This window comes from Humulus lupulus, chromosome 3 (assembly GCF_963169125.1).
Source record: "Humulus lupulus chromosome 3, drHumLupu1.1, whole genome shotgun sequence".
NCBI classification, from domain to species: domain Eukaryota; kingdom Viridiplantae; phylum Streptophyta; class Magnoliopsida; order Rosales; family Cannabaceae; genus Humulus; species Humulus lupulus.
Genome location: NC_084795.1, coordinates 47,741,973 through 47,765,920, shown reverse-complemented (window position 1 = coordinate 47,765,920; position 23,948 = coordinate 47,741,973). Strand labels below are relative to the sequence as shown.

The 23,948-nt window shown below is 34.9% G+C and overlaps 3 protein-coding genes and 1 non-coding gene across 4 annotated transcripts; 2 read left to right on the top strand and 2 right to left on the bottom strand.

Moving 5' to 3' along the window:
- The first annotated feature begins 10,185 nt into the window (after nt 1-10,185).
- LOC133824084 (uncharacterized) lies at nt 10,186-12,642 on the top strand. Its single transcript, XM_062256951.1, has 4 exons — nt 10,186-10,348; nt 10,992-11,281; nt 11,329-11,997; nt 12,085-12,642. Exons 1-4 carry the CDS (start codon nt 10,186-10,188, stop codon nt 12,640-12,642), a joined length of 1,680 nt encoding a protein of 559 aa, XP_062112935.1.
- Nucleotides 10,444-10,550, bottom strand: LOC133828232 (small nucleolar RNA R71). Its single transcript, XR_009890863.1, has one exon. It is a non-coding gene; the product is annotated as a small nucleolar RNA R71 (small nucleolar RNA).
- Nucleotides 12,643-20,614: 7,972 nt separating the features above from the next.
- LOC133822641 (autophagy-related protein 8i-like) lies at nt 20,615-22,023 on the top strand. The gene is made up of 5 exons (XM_062255044.1): nt 20,615-20,782; nt 20,881-20,936; nt 21,028-21,080; nt 21,394-21,512; nt 21,621-22,023. The coding sequence occupies exons 1-5, from the start codon at nt 20,743-20,745 to the stop codon at nt 21,707-21,709; spliced, it is 357 nt and encodes a 118-aa protein (XP_062111028.1). The 5' UTR covers nt 20,615-20,742; the 3' UTR covers nt 21,710-22,023.
- Nucleotides 22,024-22,129: 106 nt separating this feature from the next.
- LOC133822640 (MATH domain and coiled-coil domain-containing protein At3g44800) lies at nt 22,130-23,784 on the bottom strand. The gene is made up of 6 exons (XM_062255043.1): nt 23,714-23,784; nt 23,449-23,578; nt 23,205-23,374; nt 22,833-23,118; nt 22,585-22,757; nt 22,130-22,495 (listed from the first exon to the last, which is right to left on the bottom strand). Exons 1-6 carry the CDS (start codon nt 23,742-23,744, stop codon nt 22,341-22,343), a joined length of 945 nt encoding a protein of 314 aa, XP_062111027.1. The 5' UTR covers nt 23,745-23,784; the 3' UTR covers nt 22,130-22,340.
- Between the last annotated feature and the right edge of the window lie 164 nt (nt 23,785-23,948).

Below are 23,948 nucleotides of genomic sequence, written 5' to 3'. Positions count from 1 at the left end.
CGGAGCGAGTGGGCGAATGGAAGATCCAGCTTGCAACCATCGAGCCTCTCAACCAGAAAGAAATGCTAGTTTCATGAGTGGAAGTTTGGACCTTAGTAGGTCGGTGAGCGTATATAATACCGAACCCAGGAATACTGGGAATTATGAGAATGATCCTGATCTTAGAGATCATCTTAATCAAAACCGGGGCCAGGCTAACCCCTCGAAGCCCGATTTGCGGGCACATCTGAACAGCCAAAAAGAGCCCATGCAGCCAGCATATGGGAGCCAGTATAACCCTGTACTGGGGTAGGGAGCTGGAGTTTTCGCAACAATAACCAACTACCCCAAGTGCAAGCTCAACCTCCGGTGGACTTAGTCCAGGAAAGAATTAACCAACTCAAAAGAGCATTCAGGCTCCTTCAAGATGAAATGAATAAGGACAAGGCCGATGACTCTGATGAGGAGCTCGTGCATTTTTCTCCACATATATAAAATACACCATTACCTTACGGGTTCAAGACACCTCATGTAGCTCCTTTTGACAGGAACTCAGACTTGTACAGCCATCTGAGCACATTTAACACAATCATGCATGCCATCAACGTTGGTTACGAGCTTAGGTGCATGCTATTTCCAACAACTATGACGAGACCAGCAAAAAATTGGTTCAACAAGTTCTGAAGGCATTCGATCTCATCTTGGGAACAATTAGCGAAATATTTTAAGAAACAATTCAAGGTCAGGCCCGAAGCCTCGGCCTTGATAAATGTTAGACAGCAGCCGACAGAGTCGTTAAAAAGTTACCTGGCAAGGTTTAACATCGAGGTGGCTCGAGCCTGTAATGTTGATGACAGTGGACACCTTATGGCAGTACGAGCTGGATTATTGCCAGAAAGTCCCCTCTGGGATGATATGCAAAGGAAACCAATAAGAACAATAACTGTGTTCTACAAAAGAGCTCAGAGATTCATCAATGTAGAAGAGGCGAGGTCAGCATTGAAACTGACCCCTCAGCCTGTTATAACTACAATGATGAATGTTAACTCAACCTCGACCTCGGCTACCCTCTCAACGCCTAGACCCTCAGGAGACAACCCTTCAAAGAGAAAGAAAAATGAAGGGAATAGCTCAGAGGCGGACGGAGGGAAAAAGAAAAAAGGAGACAAGTTTTTCTCCATTTACATGGTTTACACCAAGCTTACTAAAACCCGGGAGAACATTTTTGTCACAAATGAAAATCAGGTCCCGTTTAGGCGACTTAACCCAATGCGAAATCAAAAGTAAAAAGAGACACCAATAAGTATTGCAGATTCCACAGGGACATCGGACATACCACCGATGAGTGCTGACAACTAAAAGATGAGATTGAAGTTCTGATATCGAGAGGGTATTTTGGAAAATATAGAGATCGAAATCTGACTCAAGCGTCGGCTGGACAAAGGGTAGCTGCTACGCAACCTGCCTAGTAGAATACCACCTCACGAGAAATGGAGGATGATCGACCTCCCCCAATAGATGGGGAGGATGCGGTAACCATTTCCGGAGGACCACACCTTGCTGGCTCTGGTAGAAATGCCCATAAAAGATATGTGAACGAGCTCAAAACAGGAGATGGGTCTCTCTACAAACTTGAATCGCGTGCTCCAAAGCAACAAAGGGTTGAAAGTCAACCCATTACTTTTACAGAAGAGGATGCATCGCACGTTCAATTTCCCTACAACTAACCTCTGGTCATCACACTCCAGCTCACCGACAAAAGGGTGCGCAGGGTCCTAATAGATTACGGGAGCTAAGTTAACATCCTTTACAAGGCCATTCTAGAAAAGATGGGACTCACGCTTTGAGACTTGAAAGCCTGTGCAACGACGTTGTATGGATTTTCAGGGGAATGGATAGCTAGCATAGGATCTATTGAGCTCCTGGTAACCTTGGGAGACTATCCAGTCTCGGTGACCAAGATGATGGAGTTCATAGTGGTGGGCACCCCATCTACCTACAATGTACTGCTCTGAAGACCAGCCCTGATTAGGCTGGGGGCAGTGTCGTTCGTTAGGCATTTGGAAATCAAGTTCCCAATGTCTAGTGGCATTGGGATGTTGAAGGGAGACCAGCTCGCCGCACGGGAATGCTATCGCATTTCCATGAGATGGAAGAACCAAACAAGTGCACATGCACTTGTTGTTATCTGGGAAATGAGTGGATCTGTCTTCAAAATTGAAGAAGAAATCGACCCCAGAGTAGAGGAAGACAGGGTTGATCCCGGACCAATAGAGGAGCTTGAAGAAATAAAACTTGATGAGAAAGATGCCACGAGGGTGGTGAAAATAGGAAAGAACCTCTCCAAAGATGTGAAATAGCAATTAATTCGCTTCTTGAAAGAGAATCAAGATATGTTTGCATGGTCACACTCGGATATGGTTGGGATTAGCCCAAGCATTATAAGCCATGCACTCAACATAGATAAAAACTTCCCTCTGAAGCAACAAAAAAGAAGGCTCTTGAACGAAGATAGGAAGAAAGCCCTGAAAGAAGAAGTTGAAAGATTGAAGGCAAATCGATTTATCCGAGATGCTTTGTACCCTGATTGGATAGCCAATCATGTATTGGTTCTGAAGCCCAATGGCAAGTGGCGAACCTGCATTGACTATTCAGACCTCAATAAGGCATGTCTCAAGGATTGTTTTCCCTTGCCTTGAATCAATCAACTCGTAGATGCCACTGCAGGTCACAACATCATGTCATTTATGGATGCTTACTCTGGATATAACCAGATAGCCATGCATGCGCTAGAACAGGATCATACGAGCTTCATGATCGATAAAATTTTGTATTGCTACAATGTAATGCCTTTCGGACTCAAGAACATAGAAGCCACATACCAAAGACTAGTGAATAGGATGTTTGCCGAGAAAATAGGGAATAACATGGAAGTTTATAGGGACGATATGTTAGTCAAATTCAAGCATAACTGTAACCATGTGGATGATCTCGTTGAGTACTTCGTTGTGCTCCGAAAATACAATATGAGACTTAACCCACAGAAATGCTCATTCGGAGTGTCCTCGGGAAAGTTTCTCGGATTCATAGTGAATGCTTGGGGTATAGAAGCTAATCCTAACAAGATTAAGGCGTTAATTGGCATACCCTCACCTTGAAAACATAAAGATGTCTAGAGCCTAACTGGACGAATGACGACATTAAGTAGATTCATCTCGAAATCTATCGATCGGTGCCTCCCATTTTTTAATCTTTTAAGAGGGGTCAAGAAATTTGAGTTGTTGGACGAGTGTGAACTCGCGTTTCAAAACCTTAAGAAATATTTCGCAGAGCCACCAATCTTGTCTAAACCAATCACAGGGGAAGTTTTGTACCTATACCTCACCACAACCGAGCATGTCATCAGTGCAGTACTTGTTCGGGAGGATAAGAAAGTGCAAAAACTTGTTTACTATGCCAGCAAAAGGTTACTGGGGGCAGAATTGAGATACTCATTAATGGAAAAATTGGCTTTGTGCCTAATACATGCATCTCAAAAACTTCGACCCTATTTCCAAGCGCATCCTATACATGTATTAACTGATCAATCGTTAAGGCAAGTATTATCCAAGCCTGAAGTAAATAGAATTTAAAAAAATTGTCATTCATTATAAGTATGTAAACTTTGTTTATCCCAAAGCATTTGCATAAGAAGTAAATAGATAATTTCTTTCAATAATAACTACTTTATTAATAAAAGAAATAAATGTTATGCCAAAAATTAGAAATAAGTTTTCAAACATTAATAATCAAAATTATTAATAATAAACTAGGTTTCTAGACTGTAGTTTTCTTTGTTTAAAGAAATCTAAAATTTCTAAAACAAAATAAAGAAATTTAAATTGTTCAACTAACAATAAAACAACTTAATAAAACTACTCTCCAACTTCTCTAGCTCTTTACTCGCTATTCAAATCCTCATTAGTCTCTTCCTCCTTTTCAGGGTTCTGATTCTGTAAAGGAAAAACAAAAAAGAAAAATAGATTAGTGGCTTAATTTTGAATCTATTATCCAAAAATTTGAATCTGATATTCATAGTATTTGAATCTATTATTCAAAATTGAAAAAATATATGTAAATCTTATTTACCTTTTTCGTTTGATATAAACGATGACACTCAGCAAAGACTTCCTCTGTCATTGTTAGCCACATCTCATGTGTTGAGTCATAGTGTATATATTTTTCTTTTGTTTCGTCAGGCATGGTTGAAAGCATGCAATAACGTGCCAACCGATCGGATTTCATCCAATTTGCATATTTTTCTTCTGCTTCATAGCTAGTAGCCAGAGGTGCTTCTATTGGAGGTTTTTCACAGACTGTTGACATCATCTTCTTATAAGAAAAAATGGTCAACATGCCTCGAAACCAGTTTTGCATATTTTCAAGTTCAAAAACCAAGGATTTGAGAAAAGCATCGGTGTGTAATTCACCAATAGACATTTTTGCTGGAAATAAATAAATACAAATAAATATTATTATATTTAGAAAAATAAATATCAAAATTTCAAAAATTAAACGTGATGCATGAGCACAATTAAAACACATAAAATAAAGTTTAATTTCCACTATAAAACTTTCTAACAATCAAAGTGCCGCCTTAGGGTCGGTCAAATTAATCTTAGAGAATTTATAAGACATTCTTATCTTTATTGTTTAAAACTTAAAATAACTCTTTATTTTCTCTTTTAAACATTAATGTACAACTTAGTTTGCTCAAGTTATGATTATCCACTGCAAAAGCTTAATCATAACTTTGTGAGTGTAACCCATTATTTCAGAGTTCATGACTTAACTTAAGATATGCCGCCTTAGGGTCGGTCAAACCTAAAATACATCATTAGTTCCTATCTTTGTAAGAAATATAACATTGCTATTGATATGTCTAGACACCTTCCTTAGGGGGACAAAAACAAAGCCGTCGCGAGGCACTATTCATATCTCACGGTGTTATATTAATAATGGAGACCATGAGTTATGTTGAGTTATCAACCCTCTCTCGCTCACTATTTTAAAATAAGTGTTTTTAACCTCATTAATTACAAATTAATTATTGATTCTTTAAACTTTATGAACATAATTAAAATTGGAAAGAAAGCGAGTTTCTAGGTCCATATCCAATTTTAAATTACCAATTATGTTCATCTAAACTTTACTAAAAACAATTTTAAAATAAAGTTGGTTTAAAGAAGATAAGTCATAAAGACTTAAAATTGGTGTGATATTTTTACCAAGTTTTCAAAAATAAAACTAAGTAATTTATATGCAATTGGTTTCGCAAAACAATTCATATAAACATATAGGACAATCATAATAATCATGTTTCTACTAATGAGATGCATGATTATGACTGTGTGGGTTTTTATGTATGGCACAAAATGCATGAATATGTTATCAATCACATCAATCACATGAAAATAATTATTTAAATAAATAAACAATAAATGTTGAACCGGGTGCTTTTGGGTATTTCTAATTTTACAAACACTTTATAAAATTAAAAATAAAACCTCTTTGATCTCCATCGGGCTTCTTTACTTTACTTTTGGTAGGATATGTGTCATTGTTGGTCCAGAATAATAATAAGAAAACAATTTTCTAATTATTTTGATTAATTAAAACAAACTTTTAAATAATCATTATTTTTATTTTTAATTAAAACAGCTTTTAATTAAAACAAGAAACTGAAATATTTAATTAAAATCTATTATTTTTAAAATTAAATTTTGAAATAAGATTTTAAAAAAAGTTTGTTAGGATAACAAAATTATCACATTATTTAAATATCAAATTTCTAATAAATAGGATATTTAACATTTTAAAATTTAAAAAAAATAACAGAATAATTTCAGAAAAAAAAAAAAAAATTCTGGACCAGCAGGACGGGGACACATGGCATCAAACGGGGCTGCCGGGGCCATTTTGTATGGAACCGTACGGATCCGTACGGACCCGTCCGTACGGTCCATACGATGTCCACGGCAGCGGCTCGGTGGGCGGCCTCGGAGGAACAGTGGCTGGATTCTGAATCCCGGGCTCCGTTCTGACTTTTGTGTGATCGGAATTACAATTTTATGGTGTCAAAAACTAAATAAAATTACATAAATCCTATGTCATTTAATGGCTTTCACAATGATCTAATCATAAACAAATCCTAACCCAAAGCACCATACAATTAACGATTCAACACTCCCATGCATTCAATCATATTAAGCCATCCATTCATTCATCAAAAATAAATAAATGCATAAAATTAAACCCACACAGATTCAATATATATATATATGTGAAGATGGATCTGGTACCATTTGATGGTTTTTATAGATCAAATTAGAGATTATACGCATCGGAACAACAATCAAAATTGTTAATTTAAATCCACAAGATTTCTAGATCTACTTCTTCACATGCATATATATATTGAATCAAAGACATGAATAGAAAATTACCTCAAGTCCTTCCTTGCTGCTATCTTTTTGTATGGCAAAAATCCTGGAGATCTCACACCAAGATCTTTCAAAATGTTCTCAGCACACAAAGAACGAGTGTGGGCTCGCTATACAAAATAATAGGCAAAATCTATTTATCAGATGTTCTCAAAACATGAGATTTGATAAAGTTTGGACCTATTTTTTTGTGAAGAACAGTGACCTCTGCTTGTATCACTGTTCTCTTTTTCCTAGAGAGATTTCACAATATTTTTCTATTCCTGAAAAAGTTACGTTCTGAAAAACTGATATCCTATATTTAATATATTCAATATATTAAAAATAAAATATTAGTTATTTTAAAAAATTTGAAAATAACTAATCAATTATCAGATTATGTTTAAATAATAATATTTTAATCATATTACAATATCTCATTATTTATTTAATATTTAAATAACTAAAATTGTGGAACCAAGAAACTACTCATAGTCTCTTATGCGTGTAGCACAGTGACTGTGCATTGTGCTACACGTGTACCACATGCCAGGGATGACATGTGATTTTTCCCAAAATTTTTTCTTATTATTTAAATACCAAAAATCCCAAAATAAATTAATTCAAAATTAATTATATTTTTGTTAAATTAAATAATTAATTAATTCTCAAATAATTAATTATACAATAATTATGTTTGATGCATAGAAAAATATTTTACTTATCAAATAAGTCATTTTGCCAATTTTTGTATTTACCTTTGTTAGTGTTTGTTTGAGCCATTTCGGGGACCATGGACCTATAACATTAAGCTCCAATAAATTTTAACTAAATAATTAAACTCTTTAATTATAATAGTTAATTTATTAATTCTGATATTTCTCCACTATAAATTCAGAATCGCACTATTTATATTATAGATATACTTTTTATAGAAATCTTATCTTAAGTCGTCCATTGATATAACCATCTTACAATAGTTCAACCCTCTAATTAATTAGTTCATAAATTAGAATGGAAGAATTACCATTTTACCTTTCTAATTTACTTCTTATTCCTTAAGTACCATTAATTCACTAGTGAATAATTAATCTATAATCTAATTATAAATTTGAGCTCAAAATCATTCAGTTCCAGAATTAACCATTAAGGGAACTAATATACGACCCGTTAAGAAAGATTAGATTCCGTGTTGTTGATACATATTCCCAGCCATCCATGATATTAAATCTCCTAAACAAAGGTCATTAGCCTCATTCTATGAAGAGACCTTAACGAATGAATCAAAATATTCAATAAACATGAATAGGAGTTCATGAACACTTAGGATTTAGGTTGATCTATAAATGATCATCAGTTATGATATGAATTACAAGTCTTTATTGTTAAATGGTTTTTGGATAAAGACTTTTATTCATATCTGTCCATGTCATATATAATCATATTATATAAAGCACATTTACCGAGATGTCTTACCACATTAATAATCTGAATCTAGATTATTTGTATCAACATGATACTCACCAAACCGTACTTACAACCCCAATTAAAGAATTCCATAACTTTAATTTGTTGTTGTTGACTATTTTTATTCATTCATGTGATCTTAATTCTCTCGTACTAATACAAGATCACATCCTCAATAATGAATATGGAATTTTTATGATATTTATAAAATTATTCATACAATAATTTAATAATCCAAATATAACAATAATAATAAACCAGTGTATTTATTTATTCACAGAAATAACAAATGTCTTTTACATGCTTTTAGGACACACTCCTAACAATCTCCCACTTGTACTTAAAGCAAGTGAGGCATTCCTCTAAATCCCATATTACGTACATGACCCTCGAATTGCTTTGCAGGAAGCGTCTTCGTGAACGGGTCTGCCAGGTTGTGTTCTGATGCGATTTTTAGAATGGACACATCTCCTCTATGTACGATTTCTCTGACCAAGTGGTATTTGCGCTCTATATGCTTTCCCCTCTTGTGGCTTTTTGGTTCTTTAGAATTAGCCACTGCTCCACTGTTGTCACAGTAAAGAACAAGTGGTTTCTCCACTTCTGGAACCACTTCCAGATCTGTGTAGAATTTTTTCAGCCAAATTGCTTCTTTAGATGGTTCACAAGTTGCATGTTAACCTGAATTTCAAATTAGGGCCGCGGCGCTATGATGGCACTGTGGCGCTGGTATCCATTACAGCAGCGGCGAAGTAAAAATTCCAGTTTGCGAATCGAGATCCCAGGAGGAATTAGGGCTGCGACACAACCTTTGGAGCCATGGCGCTAAGGTGTATTACGGCTGCGGCGAGCCCCTTTACAAAAAGTTTGAAATTTCTCAATCGTGCTATAGTGCCACGACGCAGGAATTGGCGTCGCGACACTGCCGTCCGTACGTGTCAGAATTTTTAAGGGTAATTTCGTCATTTTTAGGAGAGAAAGGAGGAGGTTTTCATTTTTAATAGGAAGAAATCGCAATTTGAAGGGATTCAAACTTCTCTAACCTTAAAAAAGAAAAAGAAGATTGGAGCAGACATTGGCGGATCGTGACAATCCCAAACTAGTTTATTCTCTTCTCTATTTATTTTTCTGCCTTTGATTATGTTTGTTTGTGAATTAGTTAAGAACATGTTAATGGAGATTATGAGCTAGACTCCAATTTAGGGATTTTAATGGAGATTGTCTGAAATTATATATGGTTTAATGCAATTTCGATATTTTTCTTTGTTCTATTGATATGTGATTTATTCATATTTGTGCTCAATACATGTTTTAGATTGGCCATATTTTACATGATCTATGATTCTAATATGAAATCTGAAAAGTGAATATTAGGAATGCTCTAATTGAATAAACATACGTTTTGATGCAAAATGAAAGTATTTGTGTAGCTTTTGTGGCTTTAGATTATTGCTTAATGCTAATTGCTTCATCTAAGAAATGCAGCATTTTACCTTGAAATTTAGTACCTTTATGTCTTAATAGGAATATTGGTAATTTTATAATCTTCCATCACATTAGAAGAAGAAGGAAAATTGTTTTGCATTATTGAAATAGATAATTGAAGCAATTGAAATTATTTTCCCCTAATTTTCATCTCTTGATTGAATATTGTTATTTGTCTAGTTTTATTTCTTTGCTAATTAAATTAGTCTCAAAACAAATTTTTATTTGCCAAATAAAACTATAGATTCAATTTAATTGGTAATTAGCTACAGTCCTTGTGGGAACGATCTCACTCACGTGAGTTATTACTTGAGAAACGATACGTATACTTGCGTGTTGAATTTTCGCAACAAGTTTTTGGCGCTGTTGCCGGGGACTGCGTTAGCTAATATTGAAATAATTGAATTTTATTCTAATTTGGTATTTCTTTTCAATTTCACTAATTCTGTCATCATCTAAATTTTCTCATCTCAGGTACAGGTAGTTTATGCGACGTATAGGACCTGCTGCAAGAGTGCCTGTTGATCCTGAAATAGAGAATACATGTAGACTGAACAGAAAGAACAAGATATTGGAAAGAAGAGCTAAAAGTGAAAGAAGGGTTGAAGTAGAAATGGTGGATCCGATAAATTGTAATAATGGGGGTGTTGTTGAAGACCAAGCTAATGGCCAAAATCAACCAGCCAGAAGATTAAGGGATTATGTATTGTTCACCATTACAGGGGTTCAGTTTTGCATCAGACCACCCGTTGTAGATGCCAACAATTTTGAGATAAAACCTGCCATTCTGTAAATGGTTCAATCCACTGTTCAGTTTGGGGGACTACCAACTGAAGACCGAAACATGCATCTTGTTAACTTCGTTGAGCTCTGTCAGACATTCAAGATGAATCGAGTTAGTGATGATGCAATCAGACTCAGATTATTTCCATTTTCTCTGAGGGAGCGAGCCAAGAGTTGGTTGGTATCTTTGCCACCTAAATCAATCAATACATGGAATGATCTTGCACTGAAGTTTCTCTCCAAGTTCTTTCCTTCAGCTAAGGCAGCTAAACTGAGGGGGGAGATCAACAATTTCTACTAGTTGGATAATGAATCTTTATATGAGGCAGGGGAGAGATTTAAAGACCTGCTAAGGAAGTGCCTGCATCATGGGATAGAGAGATGGATGTTAGTCCATAACTTTTATAATGGGGTGTGTGGTACCACTCGCACACTCATCGATGCAGCAACTGGTGGGGCATTTATGAGGAAGAGCGCCAATGAGGCTTATGATTTGTTAGAATAAATAGCCATTAATAATCAACAATGGCCAAGTGAGAGAGGTAACTCGAAGAAAGTGGCTGGTTTAATGAGATTGATGCAATATCTAAGTTAATTGCTCAGGTTAAGGCTTTGACTAAACAATTGCAAGGCAATACAATGGCAGCCCCCGTGATGCAAGCTTAGACTATGTGTGAATTATGTGGGGGTCCTCATGCTTATGAAAAGTGCCAATACACGGATGTAAATAATATGCCATTGGAACAAGCTCAAGCCATTGGGAATTTTCCTTGTCAAAATAACAACAACAACCCTTATTCAAACTTTTTTAACCAGGGTGGAGGAATCATCCCAATTTTTCCTCGAAGAATGATCAACAAGGTCAATCCTCAAATCAGCAACCACAGCAGTCATTTCAGGAACCACCTCAAGGGTTCTATCAACAGAGATCCAGGCCTCAACAACAACCACCTCAGCCGCCTATGCAACAACAACAGAATCTTGTGAGACAGCCTGATACTCAGTCTGATGTTCTTAATCAATTCATGACTGAGACGCGGTCTTCTATTAGAAATTTGGAGATTCAGATGGGGAATTGGCTACTCTTATGGCCAACTGTGCTCAAGGTAACCTGCCTAGCACAACTGAGGTTAACCCAAAAGTGCAATGTCAGGCTATTACATTGAGAAATGGAAAAGGGTATGAAGGGCCAAGCTCAGAACAGTCAGTTGAAGACAAGGGTCAAGATCAACAAGCACAGGGCACATTGGATCAGAAGCAAGATGAGGACAAGGTTACTAAAGACCTACCAGTCAAGGAAGCTACACCACCAGTCAGTATTAATCATCATATTAATATTCCCTATCCTCAAAGGCTCCATAAGAACAACTTAGATAAGCATTTTTCGAAATTTCTAGAAGTATTCAAGAAACTGCATATAAACATTCCATTTGCGGAGGCTCTAGAGAAGATGCCCAGTTACGTGAAATTCATGAAAGACATCCTGTCTAAGAAAAGAAAAATGGGAGAATATGAAATTGTGGCATTAACTGAAGAGTGTAGCGCTATTCTGCAAAGGAAACTCCCTCAGAAGCTGAGAGATCCTGGGAGTTTTACTATACCTTGCACCATAGGGAATATTGAGAGCGAGAATGCTCTATGTGATTTAGGAACAAGCATTAATCTGATGCTGCTTTCAGTTTTCAAAAGATTAAAGCTGGGGGAAGCAAGGCCTACCATGGTGACATTACAATTAGCAGACCGTTCATTGGCACATCCTCGAGGTATAATAGAAGATATCCTAGTGAAGGTGGACAAGTTTATCTTCCCAGCAGAATTTATTGTACTTGATATGGAGGAGGATACAAACGTCCCACTAATCCTTGGTAGACCATTCTTGGCAACAGGCCAAACTTTGATTTATGTGTAGAAAGGTGAGTTGAAGCTAAGAGTACAAGGTGAGGAAGTTGCTTTCAATGTACTCAGGGCTATTACTTACTCTGGGGCCAGTGATAGCTGTTTCTCTATGGATGTGGTGGATAGTCTAGTGGATGAGAAGAAGGTAGTAGAAGACCCTCTTGAGTTGAGTCTGATAGAGGAGGAAGTTACTGAAAAAGATGGGAAGGAAGCCATGGAGTATGCGAAGTGGTTGAATTCTTATGGGCCTTTGAAGAGGAAGTACTTTGAAGAGCTCGATTCCGTGCCTACAAGACCATTGCCTTCAGTTGAGAAGCCGCCAGAGTTAGAATTGAAGGTATTTCCTGATCACTTGCGATATGGATTCAATTCAAGGTTGAAATTGTTTCCAGGCAAGCTAAAATCGAGGTGGTCCGAACCTTTCACTATTGTTAAAGTGTTCCCTTATGGCTCAGTTGAGGTAACTTGTGAGAAGACTGGTAATTTTAAGGTGAATGGTCAAAGATGGAAGCCCTACTTGGGTGGTCATTTTGATCAGGCCAAATCCGTCATCCTCTTGACGTCACAATGAAGAGGAGTTCAGCGTCCGGCTAAATGACGTTAACGACAGCGCCATTGGGAGGCATCCCAACTTGTATTTTGCTTTGCATTTTAATTTTTGGTTTGGAACAATTGTCATTTTTAATTCTTTTTATTTTTATTTTTATCCTTCTGTGTAAATATTGCAAAAAGAGAACTGTGAAAAACATGAAAAAAAATTAAATTAAAAAAATAATAATAAAAACATTTTCGAGCTCTCCATTAGGGTCACGACACAGCCTGATGCGCCACGGCGCCTAGGGGTATTAGAGCCGCGGCGAGGCCTCTGACAGAGAAGGAAAAAATTCAGACCCTGTCCTAGAGCCGCGGCTCCTGGAGCTGACGAAAAAGTGAAGGAAAAAAAAATACATTAGTGTTGCGGCGCTAGCGCGGGCCACCACTTATAACCTAAAATTTCCCCTATTTTTTTCAAACCCTCCAAAATACCCCATCCACCTCTCTTCATCTTCTCCGATTTTCCTCCGCCCTAAACACCATAAAACCACCATAACCACCAATATTTAACTCCTTTTTCATAATTTCTCCATCCCATTTCATAAAAATCACTTCTCCCATCCTTTTCTTTCCCTTGCTCCACCTAATTTCATAAAAAAATACCACTTTTCCCACTCATTTCAACCCTAATCTGAAAATCACCATCTATTCCTAAATTTTCTTCAATTTCTTCAAGGTTTGGATGGCAATGGTGGTTCTTCCTTGGGTCTTTGACTAATGCGAGTAGATTTTCATTCTCATCATTGCAAGGTTAGTATAATTCCTTTGATTTTTTAAGAAATTAAGTGTATGTTGAGAATTTTTGTGGATTAATTGGTTGATTATTGGAGATACTTGCTCTTGTGATTATTTGGATTGATAAATTATGGATTATAGTGACGATTTGTGATATTGGGAAGTCATAAAAACAAAGGGAGGTACTGCCCAACTTTTTGTGGAATTAAAAGTGTGATTTTTAGTGTGTTTTCACTCAATGGGTCCAAAGAAAGGTACTGTAAATGCTTTAGGTGCTTCATCATCTCGCCCTCCTCATGTTTCCACAAGGGCGGATTATGACACCACTAGGTTTGTGAGCAAAGAGGCTCAATAAAGGTTTGTGGTGTTGTCAAGGAACCTTATACTTGAAGAAAGTGGCATGGAATTTAGTCCAGAACCTCTAGAAAACTAGCCACTATATGAGCCTATTCGAGCTGAAATTGCTCGACGACATTGGGACCAGTTTGTTTATTGTAATGGCAAGGCTAATCACACGATGACATATGAATTCCTTGCTAATTGGCCAGAAAGAGACAATAATGTTGTTACTGTGCGGGGCAAGAAAATACCAATTACTCTTGCAGCATTTAATCAGTTGTATAAGGTGCCTGACTTTCCCATGGAAGAAGAAGAGCTTCGGGTATTGGGGGCCGATAATCTAGATTATGTTGACATTGCGGGGACATTGGGATTTCCTGGAGCCCGAATTCATTTGAAGGATGGTGAACCCAATTGTATGTATTGGTGTGAGCTTAACCAAGTGGCTTGAGCATGGGGCTATTTTGTGAGTGCCCGATTGATTCCTAATAATCATCTGTTTGATATCCCGATTGATCGGCTCAAGGTGACATATGCTATCTTAAAAGGGTATAATCTGATCATTGGGAGGTATATTCGGGAAAGTATCAATCATATCATTCAGGGTACCACTACTGGTGGGTTGGGACATGGAAATTTCATTACTAAATTGTGTGTTACGTATGACGCACCTCAATACTTAATTGACATGAAAGTGCCTCCACAAAAGCCAATCGAGTTGGCCATGGTGAATCGCCTCATCCCTATGGCACCCCGCAAGTTCTGAGAGGAAGAGGTCAACGCCGTCAGAGGACCGATGACGGTAAGGATGAGCCCGAAGCTTTATGTGGTCACATTGATCATGCTATCCAGTACACTCATGATCAGCTGAATTACCTTATTCAGCAAAACATGCATATGCAAACTTATATGGGGCAGCGGAGTGCTTATGATACGAACCATATTCAGCAGCTAAATAATTTGGTATCTCGGTGGTCTTTGGATGAAGAAGATGAGAATTACTTTGCACTACCACCGCGTTTCACTCCATATGATCAGCCACCGCCACCGCCACCGAACCCCTTCTAAGGGGTTGTCAGGTAAGTTTTTCTCTCTTGGGTTATAGTGTCACATTGGGGACAGTGTGAAATTAAGTTTGGGGGAGAGACTTATTTTTATCTTTCTGTTTATTTTAGTTAGTTTTAATTGTTTTTCAGTGTTGTCGTGTGTTTTTTGTTGTGTTTGTGTGTTTAGAGTTAAGCCGATGATATGAATAAATGTCATTGTTGTCACTTGTAAAATGGAAATTGTAAATAAATCGTGTGCTTGACTTGATTACACTTTGGATTAATGAGTTTGTAGATCAAATGTTGGACTAATGAGTTTTGATGAGTTTTTCATCCAGTTTTTAGTTGGGTTTTGTTGCTGGGAAGATATTAAATATGTTATGAAGATTGAATTGTTGTTTTAGGGTGGTTTTGGGGTGGTTTTGATTGAGTTTGGCTGGAGAAAAATCGAGGAATTCTGGGTTCCAAAGGTCAGGTCGCGGCCCTGTTCTTGGGGCGCCGCGACCCAACCGAACCCAGGACCCTTGGGGGCTTCTGTCTGGGAGGCGCGTCGCGACCCTCAAGGGCAGGTCGCGGTCCGTGTCCCATTCCCAAGAAGGAGGGGGCCTCTAACTTAAGGGGTGCACTGCGACCCTCAAGGGCAAGTCGCGGCCCACCTAGGCTGTTTTGGCCATTGTGGGTTTTAATGATAGGAATCCATTCTTAAGGGCTTGGGATCGATTATACTACTAGGTTTAGTAGAATTCAAGGTCTCGAAGGATGGGAATCGCTCCAGAAGCCTTTATTTGCTCGTTATTGGCTGAATACTATATTATAGTTATGACTAGGTTATCGCTAGGGGGCTCAGAACCGAGATCGTGTTCGAGGGTCGTTCTTATTTTACGCTATACTAGGACCTGAGGTAAGAAAACTGCACCCAATACGTGATATAAGTGTGATTAGGGCTTGGCATGATTGTTGACTATTATTATGAATAGGGCTCGGGCCCCTAAGAATGAACATGATTAAGTTATCATTTCGCTTGTTGATTAAACATATCTGAATATTCGGTACCTGATTAAGTATTACATGATTGTTCGCATAGTTTGCGTAGCTAGGGCATGGCCTTATTAAGGAGCATGGTTATTACCATGTTTGCAATTACTTAGTGATGTTATATGATTAATATGAACGCATACTTGTATTGTCTAAAGTATGCTTATCTATATCTATTTTTGTATCTATATATGAATACCTAGTTCAGGGCTTGAATTATTAGTCAAGAACGGCAATAGCGCGTTGCGTGCTGGTCGAAGGGCTTAGGCCCAAATCCCTAACGTACTATTACGTTGGCCGACCCAATGGTCGTTCGAAAACAAAAGTGTTTGGCTAGCACTATGGCTAGTTACCCAGAGCTAAGGGCAAGGGCCCCAAGTGACTCTATAGTCACATAGCTGAGCCTTGGTTCATGGGTGCTATGTGGTGCAGGTAAGGGAAAAGGAAAACTTGACTAGCCATGAGTTGGAGAGCTTTGGTGGCGGCGTGTACATATGTGGCTGTTCATCCACCACGGTCGAGGATATCTCAGAGGAACTAGGGTTGTAGCCCTAATTTTGCCACTTATGTCGGCCGGTTGTAACTTTTGATGCATATACACCCTTTTAAACACTTGTTTGTAATATTTTGGGGATCTCATGTACGTATGAAACTTTTTAAATGAAAGTCAACAGTTCCTTGACCAAAAATTTTAACCCTAACCCTTGACGTTAACCTTAGTTACACATTTATAACCAAATGACTTGATTAGCAAGTTTGACACTATTTAAAGTACACATTGTAACGACCCTGGATTAGGAGGACGTTACACGGTAGCTGTTAGGAAATCCCTATTCGTTAGGGATTATTTGTTATCAGATATTAAATCCAATGATCATGGGATGTTATGTAAGTAATGTATTTATTTACATTTATTTCAAATTTGAATAATTGATTGTAACATCCCTAAATCAGTAGAAGATATTCTCATAACCAAATCTATAAATAGCTTGGTATTTTTCATTTGTAGACATGCAAAAAATTGTACTGAGAATATTCTGTCAAATTGCTCTGAAAAAGCTTTGAGAGAGTGTCAAGATCAATAATATTAACTCATGGGCTAGGCAGATTTTAACTGCGAACCATGTAAAAGTTCTTTTGTTCTTCTACTCTTTTTGAAATATTGTTTAGTGCTCTTCAAAATTAAATTGACAAAAAACGGCGTCAACAAAATTTAAACAGAGGGTACCATTTTTTTACTGATTTTACAATTATAGGGTACCTGAAGATAATTATTCGTAATAGAATGTACCAAAGCCAAAACATAGGGTACCAAAGGAGTACCTACCCTATTTTATTTATCCAAACATATATATATAATAATGAAATAAGACATACATATACATATTTTCTTATTTTGTTGTTTATTTATGAGGAATTACTTATTTTAATTGCTCTACCCATTAATTAAATAATATATAAATTGTTGTTGGCTTTATAAAATTTTAAATTAAATAATTAAAATTTGATCAAATAACATTTTTAAATTCATAAATTTAATTTAGAATGTTATTATATTGAAATTCATACACTTTTTTTCTAAAATAAAATTAGAAAAAAATATTTAATTTTTAAAATTAGAATGCACCATATTTATCTCTTCTATATAAAAGTGTATAGATTACGGAAATTCTTGGTTTTAAGATTTTTTATTTATTTTCGTTAAATTTAACGGAATATTCTTATATTTAACAGAATATTCTTATATTTAATGGTAGATTGTAAACATGACTTAAACTTAGATAAAATTAAATAAATAAATAATTAAACAATTACAATAAGATATTTTGAGATATTTTACAATGATAATTATTTAAAAATAATAAAACCATATGTTTTATAATTTAAATAAAATTTAATTACACTTAAACTTTACGTATTATAATAATATCATATTAAGCATATAATATAATATCATCTAGCGAAAAATCCACGTATAATATTAATATTATATTAAACATATAATATATAATCTCTTGTTGTCACTGCCAAATTCAAAAACTACAATAAACTTAAACTTAAATAAAAATTAATTAATTAATTAAAATAAGATGTTTTAAAGATATTTTATGATAATTTAAATAATTAAATCATTTTTTTTTAAATAATAAAGACATACATATCATTTTTTTATTTTATAAAATTGTGTGATAGTTTGTTTTTTATCAAGTGATTTGAAGTTCTTTTTCTTCATCAAATTCACCAAAAGATATTGCGAGATACATTAGAAACTAAAAATAGTTGATGTAAACTACTATCTACACTATGACTTTTTCTATTCTTATTTTATTTATATAATTATTTTATTTTTAAAATATTATTGTAGTTTATATATATATATGTCATGTAGCCATATAAATATATATGTATGTCAATGTTGTGTTTAGATAACATATATGTAGAGATTATTGATATAAATATTTATATATACTATAGAACTATAATTCATTCTATTATATATATATTTAAAAAATAATGAATCAATTTTATTAAAATTATAGACAATGTTTACAACTTTAAATCTAAGCAAACGTGCATTGCACGCTGCTTTACCTAGTATATATAAAAAATGTGTATCTAATGGATTTTTGGTTTAATAGGTTTTTAACAAATAAAAATTACCTTATTTGTTATTTTTTAAAAACTATAAAAATATTTTGGTTTTTTTTAAAAAAAAATTATGTTTATGTCATTCTTTTATAATATGTGATATTATTTATGTATTTATAATTTATATGATAATTAAAAAACATAATAAAATTAATTTAATACATATTCTAAATAAAACTAAGTAACATGGTTGCATGTTGTTTTTACTTTGCATATATATATATATATATATATATATTTATAAGGTAAGGACATTTTTAGCTCTACTATGTTGAATCAAACATTTTTACTCACGTGAATAAGATATAATCTTAGTTTCTTTACATGATGATATATGTTGTAGTGAGATCGAACCTCCAGCAAGTTTAGAAAATTCTGGATAATTTAAGGTGCCAAAATAAAGTGTTAATCTTCCAGTTTTATCAAGAACATAATATTCTGTTGAGACCTTATTTTTGGCACCATAATTATTAAAAAAATTCTTAAAAATGTGCAAAAAATTCGTTGTGACTACAATGAACATTTTTATGTAAAAAAAACTATAGTCGTAACTTATTTATGTGTTTAAAAATATATACTATTATAGCCGTCATTAATATACAAATCTAAATTATCCAAACAGATACTAAAAAAATAATTTGATTCGTCATAAATTATTAATAGCCCCAAAAATGGAAGAATTACTGTAAAAAAAAATGAGTTGAGCAGCTAGCCATGATGGTAGGATCGAAGTGGGTTCGACTATGATTGGTGTTTGGTGTTTTGTGGAGCGCTTCTCTCTTAACTTTAGAACTATTTCGTTAGAGAATGGAGCCGTGGTAATGATCTAATGAGGAAATCCACAAAATTGAAACTCTAATACCTATCTTTCTAAGTAGATAATAGTTCTAAACTTGGATAGGGAGAGGGAGAAGCTCTCAAGAAAACTCCAAGATACCAACTATCACCCAACTTCTTTTATCATATACCAAATTCCAACTAGATTCCCTGTTTCATGTTATCTCTTCTTGTGAGATATACATAAATTAATATAGGATATATAATATATATGTATATACACTTCTTTAGGCTCTCAAATACCATAAGAGAGACTCTTTCGAAAAAGAAAAAAAAAATACCATAATAGAGACTTTTTTTTAGGGATAACATAAGAGTTGTCCCACCAAAACAAAAGACAGCAAGATTTTAGAATTAAAATTAAAATATATTAATGATTAAACTTTGTTTTACTTTTGATTGAACTTTGGATTTTAAAAAAAATATTATATTTAACAATCATGTAAAAAAAGTTAAATATAATTTAGATTGAATTAAAAGTTATTCTTTATAACTATGGTGAATTTTAAAAGAATATTTAGATTAAATTATTATTTAAGTCAGAGAAATACATATGTAACATAAAGAAGATATTCCAAAGTATATATATATTTATATATATGGAATAATAGTCAAATTAAAAGGTAATAAATACAAAATTATGGGAAAGACTACGCTGTTGATAGTATTTTGTTAATATTGATGTTGAAAAAAAGTTAGTTTCGACATATAGATAATTATAAATTTTAATTTTTTACTATACAACATATATTATAGTCATTTAGAATATTTTACAAATTTTCAAAAAGTTTTAAATAATTTATGTTGTCGAAAATAAGATTCAAATAGTTCAATTTTCTACGCATGTTTGTTTTTTAATACACACGTGCAATAAGTTGTTTGAGTCTTATTTTTTGGACTGTAAATTATTCAAAAATTTTTGAACTTTGTTTGACGTTCTAAACTACTAAAATATATATTATCATAATAAAAAAAAATTAGAATTTCTAAGTATCCAAGTGCGAAAACTAACTTTTATCAGCACTAATATTGAAAAAAACTATCAAAGTGGTTCCAAAATGAATGATAAGTCATAATTGTTTTGGTTTTGTAAATAAATAAAAAAGAAGTAGATTAAATGATGAGATTGTCGGTGGAGGAAGAAGTCGAGCGTCAAAACTGAGAAAGCAAATAGAAAATGAGTTACTCATATTTATTTAATTTTTAGATAAAAAAACAAAAAGAGAGAAATATGAGTTGTTGTAATTAAGTGTTTGAGGTGTATGTTTCAACGGATTACACGTTACTCTTTGGGCCTTTATACCATACGGTCTGTAACCATATATCATACCCACCATATACTCAATATTCTTCTCTTTTTTTCCTCTTTCTCTCCGAACCCAACCAAACCAAACCAAAACTTTGCTCCTCCTCCCAGAAAATTTGACCCAAACATTATGGGAAAGATCATGTCTTTCAAACAGGAGTACTCTTTTGGTTTGGATCTCTTCTCTTTTCTGTTATGTTTTTTTTTTTTTTTACAAAAACTTGATTTAATTTCTTTAATAAGTTGTGGTTTTGGGTCATGGTCGCAGATGAGCGAGTTGATGAATCGAAGAACATGATTGCGAAATACCCAGATAGAGTTCCTGTATGTTTAGTTTCCATTTTCATTTCAAGTTTTCTTATATAATAATTGGATCGTCTTTTATTTATTTAGACACATCTATCATATTTTGTAGGTGATAATTGAAAAATATACGAGGACAGATTTGCCTGAAATGGAAAAGAAGAAGTATGTTTCCTTATCTTTTTTTTTCCCTCTCTAAATTCAGTTAATTGCAAATTTAACCTGCTAATCTCTATAAGATTGTATCTAATATATATTATATACCTTGTTCCTAATTGAATTGAGGGGTTTTTTATTTTATTTTGTTATTTACAATAGTGATAAAAATAACCAACATACCGAACAAGTAGTTGAGTGCCACACATACCTTTCTCTTTTTCTAGATATTGGATAATTTTTTTAAAAAATAAATAAAAATAAATTTTCACCAAATAGAGATCAACATCAATCTAATGGGTTCTTCTGTTTGGCTCTTAAGATACCTTGTTCCTAGAGACATGTCCGTGGGTCAATTCATACATATATTAAGCAGCAGGCTGCAATTGAGTGCTGGAAAAGCCCTTTTTGTATTTGTGAAGAACACATTGCCCCAAACAGGTGAGCTTTAAAGTCAGTCATTATTATTATGTTATCACATCATGACTGTGCTGAAATTATTCTAAAGCTTCTTCATTTGATGCCCTTCTTTGCCTTTTTTTTTTACAGCTAGCTGTATGGATATTGTGTATGACACTTACAAGGATGAAGATGGGTTCCTTTACATGTGTTACAGCAGCGAAAAAACATTTGGCTAGTTATTGCAGCCATGGTGTTTGTTTGTTTGTTTGTTTGTAAGTAGTATTTGTAAATTGTAATTGAATTAAACTCACTCTGTTGTCTTCATCATCATAAACGTGCCTGCATCTCCTAATTCAAGCATGGCACGCTTTGTTCAAAGGATGTTAATTTGTTGTTTCTCTGACTACTTTAGGGGCCTCCTCTTATGTTTCCTTTGTCAAGTATTAAAGATGGGAAACTAAGGAGCATAGCCTTTCTTCTAAAGTTTCAATGTCATTATTATGTGTCATTGTCACCTCACAATAAAGAATAAAAATTTCATTTGTGATTATTCATGTTTTTGTGTTTGTTTATGTTCCACCCTTTTAATACATTATATGATTATGTCATGTTTTCCCAATTCTCAACAGCAACAGTAACAGCGATTGATGAGAAACTAGAAGAAAAATTCTACTGTATATGCACAGTAGCGTTTGACTCATCTTAGTGCGTCACACCGTAGCAAATAACTAAACTCATATACTCTATTGGTTAAAAACATTTAAAGATATGAGATTGATGTTAATTCGCCATGAACTGTCTACTGAGTGATATTCAATGCAAACAAACAGTTGGGGTTAGTGCAAAGATTGTCATTAACTAAAGTCATTACAGAGTATCAAGGACCCCATGAATGGTGACCTCTGCTTCCAATATGCAAGTCCCTTTCACCAAGAAACCCATGCTTGGGCTGTGGAAATAGGGTAGAGTTATATATCTTGACCAACCATGTTCCTCGTTCGAGACACTGAACCAGTTAGTAGCTGCACAAGATAACCAACATTATAGTTCTAGTGAGTCGTACGGATGATTTATGTATTTATATGCATAGTTTATCTTTTTCTTTTCTCACCTGTACCGGATAAATGGTTAGAATTAACTTGGTTTTTAATGCGCAATATGTATTCGACATATAATTTATAGCCTGGAGGAAGCGTAGTGGGTGTGGGATCAGCCAAAGCCAAATAAAAAGAGATATGAGTACCCAATCCAGCTCCTCTTCCATCGGGAAAGAATCTCATCTTCCTACAGTTGAAATCATCATGAAAAAGGTTTCTTTCAAGTGCAAAATTATGCTTGTTATGCGTGGATAGTGCATACCATTTTCGACCTCCAACATTGAATTGTTTTGACTCAATGCATTCTGTGCCTAAATCGAAATAGTTGTCGACCTTAAAAGAGTGCTTGTACACGATAGGGTCCTTTACCATACGCAGACATTCTCCTTTGTCTTTGCTTCTTTCTTTGCAAACAAACACCTCTGCTCCGAACACACAAGTGTCATCGACGAGAAACCCGTTACCGGCGTCGTGAAGAGTCTTGAGAGGGATGAACTGATCAAATCCCCATTCAAGCTTCATTCCATGAAAGCGTCTTTCTTTTCCATCTTAGAAAAATGAGAAAGAAGAGAAGCACATTGTTTATGGTACATTTGTTATCTACTGGCTAAGATGAAGTTTAAGGATAAGTTACCTTGAACAATCATGTAGTTGTCTTTGCTCTGGTCCAGTACAAATAACCTGAAAACCGCGTACACTTCCCAACCAGTCTTGTGGGAGTTTTCATCTGACATGGCTAAGTAGACAGAGAGATGTTCCTTCACATTTCTGTTCTTGTTTCCACTTGGGTGTATAACCAAGTTCCTGTGACAACATAGGAAATTAGATAAGATGTCATGAACATGTGCATAAATGGCCATGAGAAAAAAAAAATGCACCATTTGTAGCCGCCAGCTTCGAAACTCCTGGATTCGTGTCTCTCTATCGAACTCTTCGTTAGCAATGAAAATGACTGTATTTTTATCGTGTAATGAGTAGGTGGAACATCCGAGATTGATCTGGAAATGTCTGCAGTCACACACAGGCAGTGACAGCATAAGTACACAATCTAAATACAGATTTTTATGCAATGAGATCGTAGCTGAAGTGTAACTGGTCAATGCCTGAGATATTACTAAGTTTAGAGTCAAAAGCCCAACATACCATCTGGGTCGTTGAAGGTAAGGCTGGCCATTGCAACAAGTGAGAGTTCGAAAGAATGATTATTGGTTCTTGGTTGGAACAAGTAGGATTTTTCTGTGCTTTTTAAAGAGGAGCGTAATCCCTTGCTTCAACAAGATTGCCTTATTGGAAGGAACAGGTATCGATTCCCTGCTTGAGGGTGTTTGTGCAGACCATGTTTGTTCATGCTTAACAATGTAGTGGTACAAGAATAGGC

Bases quoted from the DNA above. Each gene is read 5' to 3' on its own strand.
- LOC133824084 (XM_062256951.1), top strand. From the start codon at position 10,186: ATGGTTCAATCCACTGTTCAGTTTGGGGGACTACCAACTGAAGACCGA. The intron at 10,349-10,991 runs GTTGGTTGGTAT...TTTTTTAACCAG, and splicing joins TCTGAGGGAGCGAGCCAAGA to GGTGGAGGAATCATCCCAAT. The intron at 11,282-11,328 runs GTAACCTGCCTA...GTGCAATGTCAG, and splicing joins TATGGCCAACTGTGCTCAAG to GCTATTACATTGAGAAATGG.
- LOC133822641 (XM_062255044.1), top strand. From the start codon at position 20,743: ATGGGAAAGATCATGTCTTTCAAACAGGAGTACTCTTTTG. The intron at 20,937-21,027 runs GTATGTTTAGTT...CATATTTTGTAG, and splicing joins AATACCCAGATAGAGTTCCT to GTGATAATTGAAAAATATAC. The intron at 21,081-21,393 runs GTATGTTTCCTT...TTGGCTCTTAAG, and splicing joins CCTGAAATGGAAAAGAAGAA to ATACCTTGTTCCTAGAGACA.
- LOC133822640 (XM_062255043.1), bottom strand. From the start codon at position 23,744: ATGGCCAGCCTTACCTTCAACGACCCAGATG. The intron at 23,579-23,713 runs GTATGTTGGGCT...GTGTGACTGCAG, and splicing joins TACCTTCAACGACCCAGATG to ACATTTCCAGATCAATCTCG. The intron at 22,758-22,832 runs GTATGCACTATC...TTTCAACTGTAG, and splicing joins AATGTTGGAGGTCGAAAATG to GAAGATGAGATTCTTTCCCG.